The sequence below is a fragment of the Octopus bimaculoides genome, chromosome 2, assembly GCF_001194135.2.
Source record: "Octopus bimaculoides isolate UCB-OBI-ISO-001 chromosome 2, ASM119413v2, whole genome shotgun sequence".
Taxonomy (NCBI): Eukaryota; Metazoa; Mollusca; class Cephalopoda; order Octopoda; family Octopodidae; genus Octopus; species Octopus bimaculoides.
This window is the reverse complement of record NC_068982.1, coordinates 68,739,724-68,753,564: the sequence shown is the minus strand read 5'-3', so window position 1 is coordinate 68,753,564 and position 13,841 is coordinate 68,739,724. Positions and strand designations below refer to the sequence as shown.

Here is a 13,841-nt window from a genome sequence, read left to right as displayed (position 1 = left end):
AATGTCACTGGAAAAGAAGATATAAGATTTTGCCAGGTTTTTCTCTCTCACCAAGGTCATCAGCTGTCGAACGCCGAAGAAGGGAAATAACCCTGAAATCCGGATACGTTCGTGCTGCTGGTCGTGGTGAGAGGGATAACTCCCTTGGCAAACAGGACACAGTCGTGTGTCGATAAGCCAGCTGGAGGAGATGTCCTCCTGGGGCTAAAAGCAACAGTAACATCCACCCCTAGGGGTCAGCCACACTTAAGTGGCAATATACTACACTATATATATATATATATATATATATATATATATATACAGCTATTTTAGTTTAATAATCTTCAATTGTGTGGGTGGCTATTCACAACAGCATTGCATGTTTTATTCACTTTTTCTTATATCAGACGTGATGAATTCTCATTCAAGAATGTAGCTGATTGTGAGTATGCATCACTGAAAAAGCTCAAAATGGCCGAAATACATCTAGCATTTGTGAAAGCTGCTACTGGGGTGGGTTTTTTTTTCTCTCTCTCTTTCTCCAATATATATTGTATTTTTAACACGGCACATCCATAAGAGATGTTATTTCAGGACAAATACTGCAGCAACTGGCCTATCGATGTTGTATATACAATATGTATGATACATAGATGGCTATTTTAACTTTTAATGAATTTTGATAATTCCTTTAAAATATTTTACACATGAAAATGAGTATTTAGATACAGATAACAGCACTTCATCAGTTACAACAAGTGTTCCCGCTGATCTGATCAATGGGGCAGCCTGCTCGTGAAATTGACGTGCAAGTGGCTGAGCACTCCACGGATACGCATACCTTTAACGCAGCTCTGAGAGAGGTGCAGCGTGACCCACAATTTTACAAGGCTGGTCCTTTGAAATACAAGTACAACTCATTTTTTTACCAGCTGAGTGAACTGGAGCAACATGACATAAAGTGTCTTGCTCAAAGACACAAAGCACCACTGGGAATTGAACTCACGACCTTACGATTGTGAGCCAAATACCCTAACCACTAAGCCACACGCCTTCACTTAGATATAAATAAATACATACGTAAATCTACATAAACAATACTCAACGAGTGATTTTACTTACAATAATCTCTTGTATTATTTACCCGTATGTATAAATATATATGTTCCTAATAGTAATATATTTTAGGATTATTCTCCATCAAGTGACACCTGAGAGTTATATGAAATATAGAAAACCTTCGTAATAACCTAATCTAAACATATTACTATCCCCGTTAGAAATGAACAGTTTCTCTCGAAAAATAAACTTCAAAACTTTCATATCTTCCACTCAGGAAACGCTTCTTACGATTATCAGCTCACAGTTCTGATACAGAATAACTTCAACAGATAATTTTTCGTATAATTTTTCTTGAAATTTTCGAGAAAACAAAAAAGAAAAACAATTCAGCCTTTAGAGCAAGGGAAATAATTCTTTTTTCTGACATTGCGATTATTTCCCTTGAAACAAAAAATGCAACTAGCGATATTCTTTTATTTGTTTCAGTCATTTGACTGCGGCCATGCTGGAGCCCCGCCTTTAGTCGAGCAAATCGACCCCAGGGCTTATTCTCTGTAAGCCTAGTACTTATTCTATCGATCTCTTTTGCCGAACCGCTAAGTTACGGGGACGTAAACACACCAGCATCGATTGTCAAGTGATGTTGGGGGGACAAACACAGACACACAAACACATACATACATATATATATATATATACATATATATATACGACGGGCTTCTTTCAGTTTCCGTCTAACAAATCCACTCACAAGGCTTTGGTCGGCCCGAGGCTATAGTAGAAGACACTTGCCCAAGGTGCCACGCAGTGTGACTGAACCCGGAACCATGTGGTTCGTAAGCAAGCTACTTACCACACAGCCACTCGTGCACCTGTTTGTGTTCTTAAGTGTTTTAGGGTGTTTTGTTGCATCTTATTACATTTTAAAGTCAAATCCTACAGAAGTTAATTTTGCCTTTCCTCCTTTTTGAGTTGATAAAATCAAAAACGGACTAATCAAACACTCAGAGGATATAATTGACCGCTGTCTCCACAAATTTGAAGCTATGTAATAAATCTATAATAATTGTTTCAAAAGTGGGTACAAGACCAGAAATATAAGAGGGAGGAACAGCCAATTACATCTTCCCCAGCACTTATCTGGTACTTTATTTTATTAAGCTCTCAAAACGATGACTGGCAAGGGTGATTGGCAATACTGCATGGCATTTTTTCTTTTGCTTTAACAACTCTACAAATCCACTACCTTAATCTATCTAATAATAGTAATTCTTTGTACTAGGTACAAGGCCTGAAATTGGGGGAGAGAAGGAAGCTAGACGATTACATTGAACCTTATGCTTAAGTGATATTCATTTTATCAACCTAGAAGGGATGAAAGACAAAGTAAACCTTATTGGAATTTGACTTCAGAATGTAAAGACAGACAAAATGCCACCAAGCATTATATCTGATTTGCTAATGATTCTTGCCACTCATTGCCTTACTTACAATAATAACAATCCTTTTTTTTACTATAGGCACAAGGCCTGAAATTGGTTGGGGGTGAGGAATTAGGAGGCTAGTTGATTACATCAAATGCTTTACTCAACCGGTACTTATTTTATCGACCCTCCCGAGAGGATGAAAGACAAAGTCAACCTTGGCAGAATTTGAACTCACAATGCAAAGACAAACAAAATGCCACTAAGCATTTTGTCCTGCATGCCAATGATTCTGCTGGCATGCTGCCTTAGCGCTAACAGCACGATCCGAGCGGCATCATTGCCAAGGCAGCGGTCTCGCTCCCATGCTGGTGGCAAGTAAATAGCACCATTTGAGTGCGATCGTTTCCAGCTTCGCCTAACTAGCACTTGTGCTGGTGGCATGCGAACAAAACATTGGCTGACTCCTGTACAGGTGGCACAAAAAAAACACCATTCGAGCGTGGCCGTTGCCAGTACCCACCGGACTGGCCCACGTGCCGGTGGCACATAAAAAGCACTCACTACTCTCGTAGTGGTTGGCATTAGGAAGGGCATCCAACAGTAGAAACTCTGCCAGATCATATTGGAGTCTGGTGTAGCCATCCGCTTCGCAAGTCCCCAGTCAAATCGTCCAACCCATGCTAGCATGGAAAGCGGACTTTAAATGATGAATAATAATAATAATAATAATAATAATAATAATAATAATGGTTTCAAGGCCAGTAATTTGGGGGGAGAAGAGTAAGTTGATTATATCAACCACAGTGTTCAGCTGGTACTTATTTTATTGATCCTAAAAGGATGAAAGGCAAAGTCTATCTCCACGAAATTTTAAGCTCAGAAGGTAAAGACGAATGAAGCATTTTGCCAGATCACCATCTCAATAATGATGATGATGATGATGATGATGATGGTGATGATGATGATGATGGTGATGATGATGATGATTTTAAATTTTGGCACAAGGTTAGTAATTTTAGAGGGAGGGATTAGTCAATACCATTGACCCCAGTACTTGGCTAGCACTTGATTTTATCAACCCTGAAAGGTTAAGTTGATCTCAGCAAGATTTAAACCCAGAACCTAAAGAGCTGGAAGAAATACCACAAAATACTTTGTTGAACATGCTAATAATTCTGTCTGCTTGCTGACTTAATGTCTTTCTACTAAAGGCACAAGATCTGAAATCGTGGAGGAGGGGGCTAATCAGTTACACTGATCCCAGTACTTGACTGTACTTTATTTCGGTTTATTCATCCTAAAAAGATGAAAGGTAAAGTTAACCTCAGTGGCATTTGGACTCACAACATAAAGCAGGAAGAAACACTACTAAGCATTTTGTCTGGCAAGTACTGGAATCAATCTGATCAACTAACCCATTTCCCACAAATTTTAGGCCTTGTGCCTATAGCAGAAAGAATTATTATTAATAATATTGAATAAGGCAGCAAGCTGTCAGAATCATTAGCATGCCAGTCCAAATGCTTAGCAGAATTTTGTCTGTCTTTACATATGATATAATAATAATTCTGATTTAGACACAAAGCCAGCAATTTTGAGGACAAGAGAAACAATGCTAACAAGCCTAATACTTGACTGGTACTTTATTTTATTGACCTCCAAAAGGATGAAAGGCAAATTTGGCCTACGTGGAATTTGAACTTGGAACCTAAAAATCCAGAACATATACTGTAAAGCATTTTTATGACATTCAAACAATTCAGCCAGATAAGAGAGGAACATGGATAAATAGGAGGGATAAGAGAGCAAAAATGATGGCTGAGCTGGTAGGAACAGTTAAAGTAAATGGACAATGCATACTAGGGGAAAGAGAGGCATGTGAAAGAGAAACAATGAAGAGAAACAGAAGACTAAGGAAAATATGAGATGAAAGGATCAGATCAGATATCAGATTACTGGGCTTCATCATAGATACAATGGTTACTGCTTGCAAAGAAGCAGTATTTTGATACATTAGATCAGTGATTCTCCACCAGGGACCCATGTAAGATTTTGTTGTTAAAATTTATGTAGCGCAAGAGTGGCTATGTGGTAAGTAGCTTGCTTACCAACCACATAGTTCTGGGTTCAGTCCCACTGCGTAGCACCTTGGGCAAGTGTCTTCTACTATAGCCTTGGGCTGACCAAAGCCTTGTGAGTGGATTTGGTAGACAGAAACTGAAAGAAGCCCGTCGTATATATGTATATATATATGTATGTGTGTTTGTGTGTCTGTGCTTGTCACCCCACCATCGCTTGACAACTGATGCTGGTGTGTTTACGTCCCCGTAACTTAGCGGTTCGGCAAAAGAGACCAATAGAATAAGTTCTAGGGTCGAGTTGTTCGACTAAAGGCGGTGCTCCAGCATGGCCACAGTCAAATGACTGAAACAAGTGAGAGAGAGTAATACTTCTTCAATACACAAAATATTTTTTTTATTTTTTAAATAGAATTTCTAATAATATTGAATCAACAGGATTTTTTAAACATTGAATAATTATGAGGGTCCTTGTAAGTAAAACAGGAATCAAAGGGTCCACAGATAAAAAAAAAATGTTTGAGAAACACTGCATTAGGTAATGTTATACTCCAAGATACACTGTGTCAGACAAAAAGAAAGAAAAAAGAGACATACAGATTGGTCATGACGGGAATGTTTTGGACAATAAAGTCTGGTTCTATCAAAATTAGCCTGAGGCTAAACAAATAGTAACATGGCTAACTATAGACAAGAAGAAGAAGAAGAAGAAGAAGGAGGAGGAGGAGGAGGAGGTGGCGACAGCAGTGGCGGTGGTGTAACTATGGTGTGAGAAGATGCTATTCCAAACCTATTTTTCACCTGTATGCAAGAATAAATTACCTAACTGTGTATATATGAATCAATAATGGCCAGATGGCAGGGTGCCAAAGTGTCAAGTTGATTGACATCTTCAACTAAAATATCTCTACAGAACTCCACAGTCAAAATCAATCATGTGGAAATGATAAGTAGAAGGAAAATGTAAACAGACTTAATGATTCCAGAACATTTTAATCCTATTTGATCTTATTATATCAATGTTTCCTGATACTGGTTAGTACAAGGCCACAAATTCTAATTGGTTGAATGAAACTTGATAAATGGTTCATACTTGGAAAGGAAGTTGATCCCCAGCATGATTTCAAACTCAGAATATAAAGGATTAACCTAAATTCTGAAAAGTATTTAGTTCAGCATTCTAAGATTTTTCCACATCAATCATTTTTAGAAATAACTCAATCAAGAATTGAATCTCCATGCCAAAATTAGACTGGCTGAAATTTATTGCTGCTCTACTATACTTGAGTGGAGGCGCAATGGCCCAGTGGTTAGGGCAGCGGACTTGCAGTCATAGGATCATGGTTTCGATTCCCAGACCGGGCGTTGTGAGTGTTTATTGAGCGAAAACACCTAAAGCTCCAAGAGGCTCCGGCAGGGGATGCTGGCAAACCCCGCTGTACTCTTCCACCACAACTTTCTCTCACTCTTACTTCCTGTTTCTGTTGTGCCTGTAATTCAAAGGGTCAGCCTTGTCACTCTGTGTCACGCTGAATATCCCCGAGAACTACATTAAGGGTACACGTGTCTGTGGAGTGCTCAGCCACTTGCATGTTAATTTCACGAGCAGGCTGTTCCATTGATCGGTTCAACTGGAACCCTCAACGTCGTAAGTGATGGAGTGCCAACAACTATACTTGAGTTATTTTGTCCCATAAATACTAAAACCTCTTCAAATATATTATACCATTTCTTTAAAAGAACTACTGAAGGAACAAACATTAAAAATTGAATACTGAAAGAAACTAGAAATGATAGGGCACAAATAGTACTGTAACATTAATCCTGCAGTTTACCCAGTGCTATTTAAGATCAGATCATACAGCAAAAATATTCAAACATGGCTTAAATATTGGTTTCAGTCAGACATTTATCCAGCTACTATAACTGATCAAATATTTTCTTCAAATTAATATATAAGCCATGTTTAAGGAAGCAAGCTGGCAAAATCATTAGCACATCATGTTAAATGCTAAGCAGCATTTCACCTGTCTGTACATTCTGAGTTCAAATTCTGCTGAGATTCAATTTGCCTTTCATCCTTTTGGAGTGATAAAATAAGTACCAGTTGAACACTGAGGTCGATGTAATCGATCTGCCCCCCTCCTCTGAAATTGCTGGCATTGTGCCGAGATCTGAAACCAATATTTAAGCCATGTTTGAATATTTTTGCTGTGTGATCTTATCAAGCTAACACTAAGTTGTTAGGCTCTGGTAACTTTTCTCGCTGGGTAAGTCCAAGTTTCCTGTTCAGGGTTGCATATGCTCATAGAGTCAGTAATAGTATTAATGATAATAAGGAGAACAGAGATATCTCACACTCATAATTTTATTTAACAGTTATTTACAGCATCATTTCATGTCCCAAAAAGATGCTGTAAAGAACTGTTAAATAAAATTATGGATGTGAAAAAAATCAGTTTCTTTATTATCATTAATACAATATATATATATATATATATATATATATATCACATGATCATGTGACTGACCAGACTATCAGATGTTGTCACACATCACTAGTCACAATGTGCTTTGCATCGTTTTAGCCTTTGAATGATGCTATCCAAGTATGGCAATATTTTCAATGACCAGACTTGTATGTCTGTTATTGAAAATTGGAAATGAAGGACAATGCTTGCATGACAGTGACACTTTTACAACTATCATGCAATGTCAAGATACAGACACACATACACACATATAGATATATGACTGGTGTCTTTCACATTCTGTGGACCAAACACACAAGGCTTTGGTTAGACCACAGCTATAACAGAAGACACATACCCAAAGTGCCATGTAGTGGGACTGAACCCTGAAAACATGTGATTGGTAAGTAAACTTCTTACCACACAGCCAAGCCTGTTTGTATATATAAGGTCTCGGTTACCTATCACTGCCTCCATGAGGCCCAATATTCTAACGGTGCTTTTTACAGTGACATGTAAAAAGCATCATTCGATCATTGGGCCTCAAGGAGGCAGTGACAGGTAACTGAGACCTTTGGTTATATACCATGCTGTGTAGACCAGACAAGTCAAATGACACTGGAATCATGGCCAATGTTGGTGTCAAGTAAATGGCACTCACGCCAGTGGCACATAAAAACACCCACTATACTCACAGAGTAGTTGGCATTAGGAAGGGCATCCAGCCATAGAAACTTCGCCAAATCAGATTGGAACCTGGAGCTTACCAGTTTTCAGTCAAACCATCCAACTCCTGCCGGCATGGAAAACAGACAATAAATGATGATTATATATATATATATATATATATATATATATATAATCATCATCATTATCATAGTTTTGCCTGCTGTCCATGCTGACATTTAATGTTATAAATTACATGATGTAATTATATCTAGATAGTTTTATATCTCTCAAAATCTTGGTAAAACCAATAATTAGAATTGAGAAAAAATATGTAAAAAAACAAACTTGTAATGATGACTTACTTTTCAAAAAGCCACTCCACTAAAGGTTTGCCAACTTTTAGGTAAACTTCTTCATTACTGGAATCTTGACCAAAAGCAATATCAAAATAAAATTTGTGCTACAAAGAATAGAAAAAAAAAGCAAATCAAAGAGTGCAGATATTTATTTCTTTGCAATTATTTATGAAAAAAATGTTTGCTTATTACTGATACTTTGTTTAAGACCTGTGACAACCCTTCTCTATGACATACTGGTTAGTTTGTTAGATATTTAAGTGCAACCCAAAGATCAAGAACTCCAAATTCCCCATGTCTTTACCAGATACAAGTCACTACTATTTGTATACATCAATAAAGAAGTGTTTATATTTTTATTTGCAGTGTCATCATCATCATCAATTAACGTCCATTTTCCATGCTGGCATGGGTTGGACGGTTTGACCGAGGTCTGGAGAGCCAGCGGCTGCACCAGGCTCCAATCTGGTCTGGCAGAGTTTCTACAGCTGGATGCCCTTCCTAATGCCAACCACTTCAAGAGTGTAATGGGTGCTTTTTACATGCCACCAGCACAGGAACCAGTAAGGCAGGCTTGGCAACGATCACATTCGGATGGTGCTTTTTATGTGCCACCAGCACAAGAGCCAGTCAGGGGGTACTGGCACTGGCCACGTTTGATTGGTGCTTTTTACATTCCACAGGCACGGGGGCCAGTCTGGCAGACCTGGCATCAATCATGTTCGGATGGTGCCTTTTATGTGTCACCAGCACGGGAGCCAGTCAGGGGACACCGGCCCCATCTGCGATATTGGTTTTACTTGACTCAACAGGTCTTCTCAAGCATATCATATCATATTGCCTGACGCATCAGGAGTATTCTTAACAGGGCTGGACGTGCAAGGCTGCAATCTCACTTTAGTTGCCGGGTCTTCTCAATCACAGCATATGTCCAAAGGTTTCGGTCTTCTTCATTGTCTCTGTGAGGCCCAATGTTCAAAGGTCATGCTTCACCACCTCATCCCAGGTTCATTCTACAGTTAGGGAGTGGCACTTCCTCACAGAGCTGTTCTCATTCATATGTAACACATGGCCATACCAGTGCAGTCGCCTCTCTTGCATACCACATTTGATGCTGCATATGCCCAACTTTTCTCTCCAGCAGATCATACTAATTTCATTTCTTTCAAGCCTACGCATGTCCTCAGCATTCATGGCCCATGTTTCACTGTCGTATAGCATGGCAGTTCACACACATGCATCATACAGTCTACCTTTCACCCTGAGCAAGAGGCCCTTAGTTGCCAGCAGAGGTAGGAGCTCCCTGAACTTTGCTCAGGCTATTCTTACTCTAGTCGCTACATTCTCAGAGCAACCACCTCCACTACAGACTTGGCCGCCTATGTAGCAGAAGCTATTAACTGCTTCTGGTTTCTTGGCAGGTCAAATTTCCTCTACTATTCAGTCTTCTATATATACCAAGCCTAGCTGCAGTAACTGCAGTGATGGGCAAAGTGTGAGCATGACACCTGTTTTCCTTGAGGGCATTTTCATAAGGTGCACTATAGCAACATATATATATATATATATATATATATATATATATTAGCAGCTAAGCCTGGTTTCTGCCGGTCTGTTTGGGTGATGTGGCTGTGATCGTTTTCGGTTAGGCATTATCTATAACAGCGTTTCTCAACCTTATCATTTCGGATCCTCTGTTTTGATTATTGGAGCCTCCAGCTGTATGAAAATTTCCTGATTCCCCCCACCACCACCACCTTGTCAGAAAACAGCTTCAGGAGTTGTGAAGAACAAATTTGTACGTAGTCTTTTTCTGAGAGCTATTCTGTTGGACCACTGTCTAATCATTAAAACATTGATTTAATTATGAGCATAGAAAGAAATTATACATTAATCCCTATTTTTGTAAGCAGCTGTATCCGTAAAAAAGTTTATTTGCAGAGAGCAGAAATTGAAAGAAGATATATGAAATGGACGTGTGTGTATGTGTGTGTGCGCGTGTGTCAGTCAAATCGTCCAACCCATGCTAGCATGGAAAGTGGACGTTAAAAGATGATGATGATGATGATGAACAATAACACCTTGAAAAACAATACTGGGACCACACCAAAGTCATTGATTGAGCATGTGTGCTTATGATGGTGTGTTACTAAACCCTCTGGTTCGAGTTTGGGTGAGCGAGCGTCATGTCACTAGCGTCGAGGTACAATTTTTTTCAGCCGGATTTTCGACCTTATTGCAAGCTTCACCGGATTCTAGACGTCAAGACAAAGAAAATGATATACTAACCTTGAAAATAGATAGGGTGGTGCTTATGACTCTGTTACTAAACGCCTCACATGGAAAAAAGTATTGTTGCCAAAACAGTCTGCATGTCCAATCAGCTGTGCCATATCAACAGCATCCAATCAGCTGCACCCAAACCTCTCATTACATCATCCTCATCATCATTATTTAACATCCATTTTACATGCTAACATAGGTTGGACAGTTTGACAGGACCCAGCAAACCGCAGTACTGCACTGAGCTTTGGCATGTTTTTTCTATGGCTGGATGTCCTTCCTAATACCAGTGTGTATTGGGTGCTTTGTTCAGGTTACCAATACTAGTGAGGTTGCCAAGACAGAAAAAGAACATGGAAAAAAGTTTAAAGAAAAAAACACAACTAAGTGGATGGACTACTTGAAAGGGGAAATTGGCTTTATGCCCGGTGTTGAAAGACTATTATTATTTAACGTCCATACTCCATGCTGGAATGAGTTGGACAATTTGACAGGATCAAATGGGTCCAAGGACTGCATCTTATTCCAGTTGCTACTTTGTCATGGTTTCTACAGTTGGATGCCCTTCCTAATACCAATCATTTTACAGTGTGTACTGGAAGCTTTTCTCATACCACCAGTACTCGTGTAATCTTCATGCAGATCACAAGAGTACAAAACCCAAGGCGGCGGGAGTGCTTTATGCCAGATGAGGGTTAAGATATAAGAGGGTAGAACAGAGCACATACTTGTTCTAGAGGAGCTACATGGCTACCCACATTTAGAGGAGAAAGCACAGGTGTCTTGCTATAGAGAAAATACATGGCTACCCCACATTACTTAAGGGTGGGTGGGAGTAGCTGGGAAGTAGATAAAGATGAGAGATTTTGATGAAAAATGCATAATTTACCTGTAAGATATATGAAGAGAGATCAACTGCTAATTTCATTTCATTGATTATAACAGTGTTACCATCCTTTACTTCAACCACATCCATTTCACTTTTCCCTTTTAAAGGTCTTTTGCGTACACAAACTTTAATTTTTTCATCTCTCATTGAACGAGGACTACTTGCTCGTACTTTTTTCTTGTTCTTTGGGATTCCATAATTGTACGAAGTATGATGAGTGACTTTTTCAATTGGACTCTGAGGGGAACTGCATGAACTATCTGATAAATTAGCTGAGTAATTAAAATCATGGTTCTCAACAACCTTAGTTGTTAGAAAGTCTGTATTAGAAAAATGTTTACGAGACGTCACCACCACAGATGCGTGTTGAGATTTTGCCTCCTTTAGAGACTGCTCAAGCGCCGAGGGAACTATAACAGTGGAAGAGGAAGTTGAATGAGATGGTGATGATGGGGGTGGGGGTGGGGGTGTGGATGACCGCGATACTGCTGCTGTTTTCTTGGGATTGCCACAAAAGCTGTGTGACCGTTTGTGTTCAAATTTCTGGTGAGGTACTGTTGTTGCATGACTGGATGAATTAAAAACAGATCGTAGCAAGTTGATGAGTTCATAGAGGCGACGTCTTTCATCTGTAGTGTTCAGCCCGAATGCTCCATAATCTCGAGGTGTCAGTTTCAGTAACGACTCGGCTTTTGATATGCCATGAGTTAAGAAAGAGGAGTAATATCTCTCAAGATGAACCTCCAGAAGACAATCATACAGGGTTCCCATGACTTAACCACTGAAATAGCCAAAAGAAAAAAAAGAAAATAATAATAATAATAATAATAATAAAAAGATATTTGAAACACTTCAAAAAGTATAATTTTCATAATGGGATTTAGCCAAATGTAGTTAATAAATTGATATGAAAAATCAAAAACCTGGAAGTAAATTAAGTATTTATATAAAACTTAACAAAAGATGTTGTTGTACTTGGGGATGGTCATATTGCCAGTTTAGCCAATAAAAACACACGCACTGTATATTTGGTGTTAATTTGCTTCAGCTTTATATTACATTACATTAATCCTATTTCGGCCAGAGTTCTTTCGTCACACTTCTGTGACCTCATCAGTGGTCCTTTGCTTTCTTCTTTCTTATGTGTGTCCCACCTTGCTAACTATCAGACATTTTGTATTTTGTATTCCTATTGTATTCCTATTTTATTGGCTAAACTGGCAATATGACCATCCCCAAGTACAACAACATCTGTTTCAACACACGATTTAACATCAAAAATCTTGCAAAACAAGTATATAAACGGATTAACAAAAGATATTTAAAAGAAATTTCAACATTCTTTGCTTCATTAGGTATCTGAGAAGAGGAGTATTAATTCAGATTTGTCCTTAACTTATCATATTTGACACTAAGGTGATGTATTGATAGAATCATTAGAGTGTTGAACAAAATACTTTGCAGTATTTATTCTGGCTCATTTTACATTCTGAGTTCAAATCATGTCGAAGTCAACTTTGTCTTCTATCTCTCCAAAGTTGATAAATGAAAATACTAGCCAAGTACTGGGTTCCCAATTTGAGAACAATTTCTTCTCAACCTCCTATCAGTCTCAGAAGCCCTGTTTGTCTGGTTGAGGCAATTGGTTTACATGGTCACAGGCAATGCCTCCCCTCTTGGTCTAAAGATATAAAAAAAAAAAAGAAGAAGATATACAACTTAACCTGAATCAATATTTGAGAATTTCAGAAAGATTTTTTTTATTATTTCTATATCATTTTATCCACAATTTGAGATACTTGTGTTACAGTAATCAGGGTAAATGGTGCCACAGCTGACTATATTGATAGAATATTGGCTGAATCACTTAAAATCTATAAAAGTATCACTGGTATTGCATCATGCTTAGGTTTAGTCTAACTAGAACAGGATACCTGGTGGGTGTGCTTCCACTGTCTTATAAAATGATTCAGTACAACACATGTAAACCAATTGCCTCACCAGACAAATTGCCTCCAATGTACCCTCATCACAGTATTGACATCATGAAACTGATAAGAGTGAGAAAGCAAGTGTTTGATACTCTGACCAACCAAATTGCTCACTTAAAATGTATGTTTGCTCCAAGTGACATTAACCTGTGTCTTTAGGTAGCCTAAAAGGTATGGCAAACTGGATTAAAACCAATCATTGCGTAATTCTCTGTAGTCTGGATAATTCAACCAATGTGACAATATCCTGGGGATCAGAATATATAACTTGATAGGATATGGATCACTAAAGGCGCTTAGCTATACCAACAAGGTTAAATTGAACAGTTACTATACTGTGACTATGGAAAAGACATTTAACACAGACAAATTTATTGTTAAGATATAAACACTTTTGAAATACTCCCTTTCTTTGTGGATCTAAAGTTTCGAATGATAATAATTTTATTCTATAAAGGAATAACAATACAATAATAAATGCTCCCCAAAGTTGATATAAAAAAATTTGTGTTGTAGTTACACTTTAGTTGCTGTATAATTGTAAAACAACTGTGAAGCATATTGCTATATTTTGGAACGGTCATTTTTTTCTTGCTAAATAAACACATGCACTATATATATATATATATATAT

The 13,841-nt window shown here is 38.3% G+C and overlaps 1 protein-coding gene across 2 annotated transcripts in view; it reads right to left on the bottom strand.

Moving 5' to 3' along the window:
• Nucleotides 1–13,841, bottom strand: part of LOC106879521 (uncharacterized) — an 84,461-nt gene that overhangs the window by 48,038 nt on the left and 22,582 nt on the right. For both annotated transcript variants that reach the window (XM_014929143.2, XM_014929144.1), the window contains exons 2-3: nt 11,218–11,998; nt 8,052–8,149 (exon numbers count right to left, since the gene is read on the bottom strand). In XM_014929143.2, the coding sequence (XP_014784629.1) occupies nt 8,052–8,149; nt 11,218–11,988 (869 nt within the window). In that variant the 5' untranslated portion in view covers nt 11,989–11,998. The remainder of the gene's footprint in view (nt 1–8,051; nt 8,150–11,217; nt 11,999–13,841) is intronic.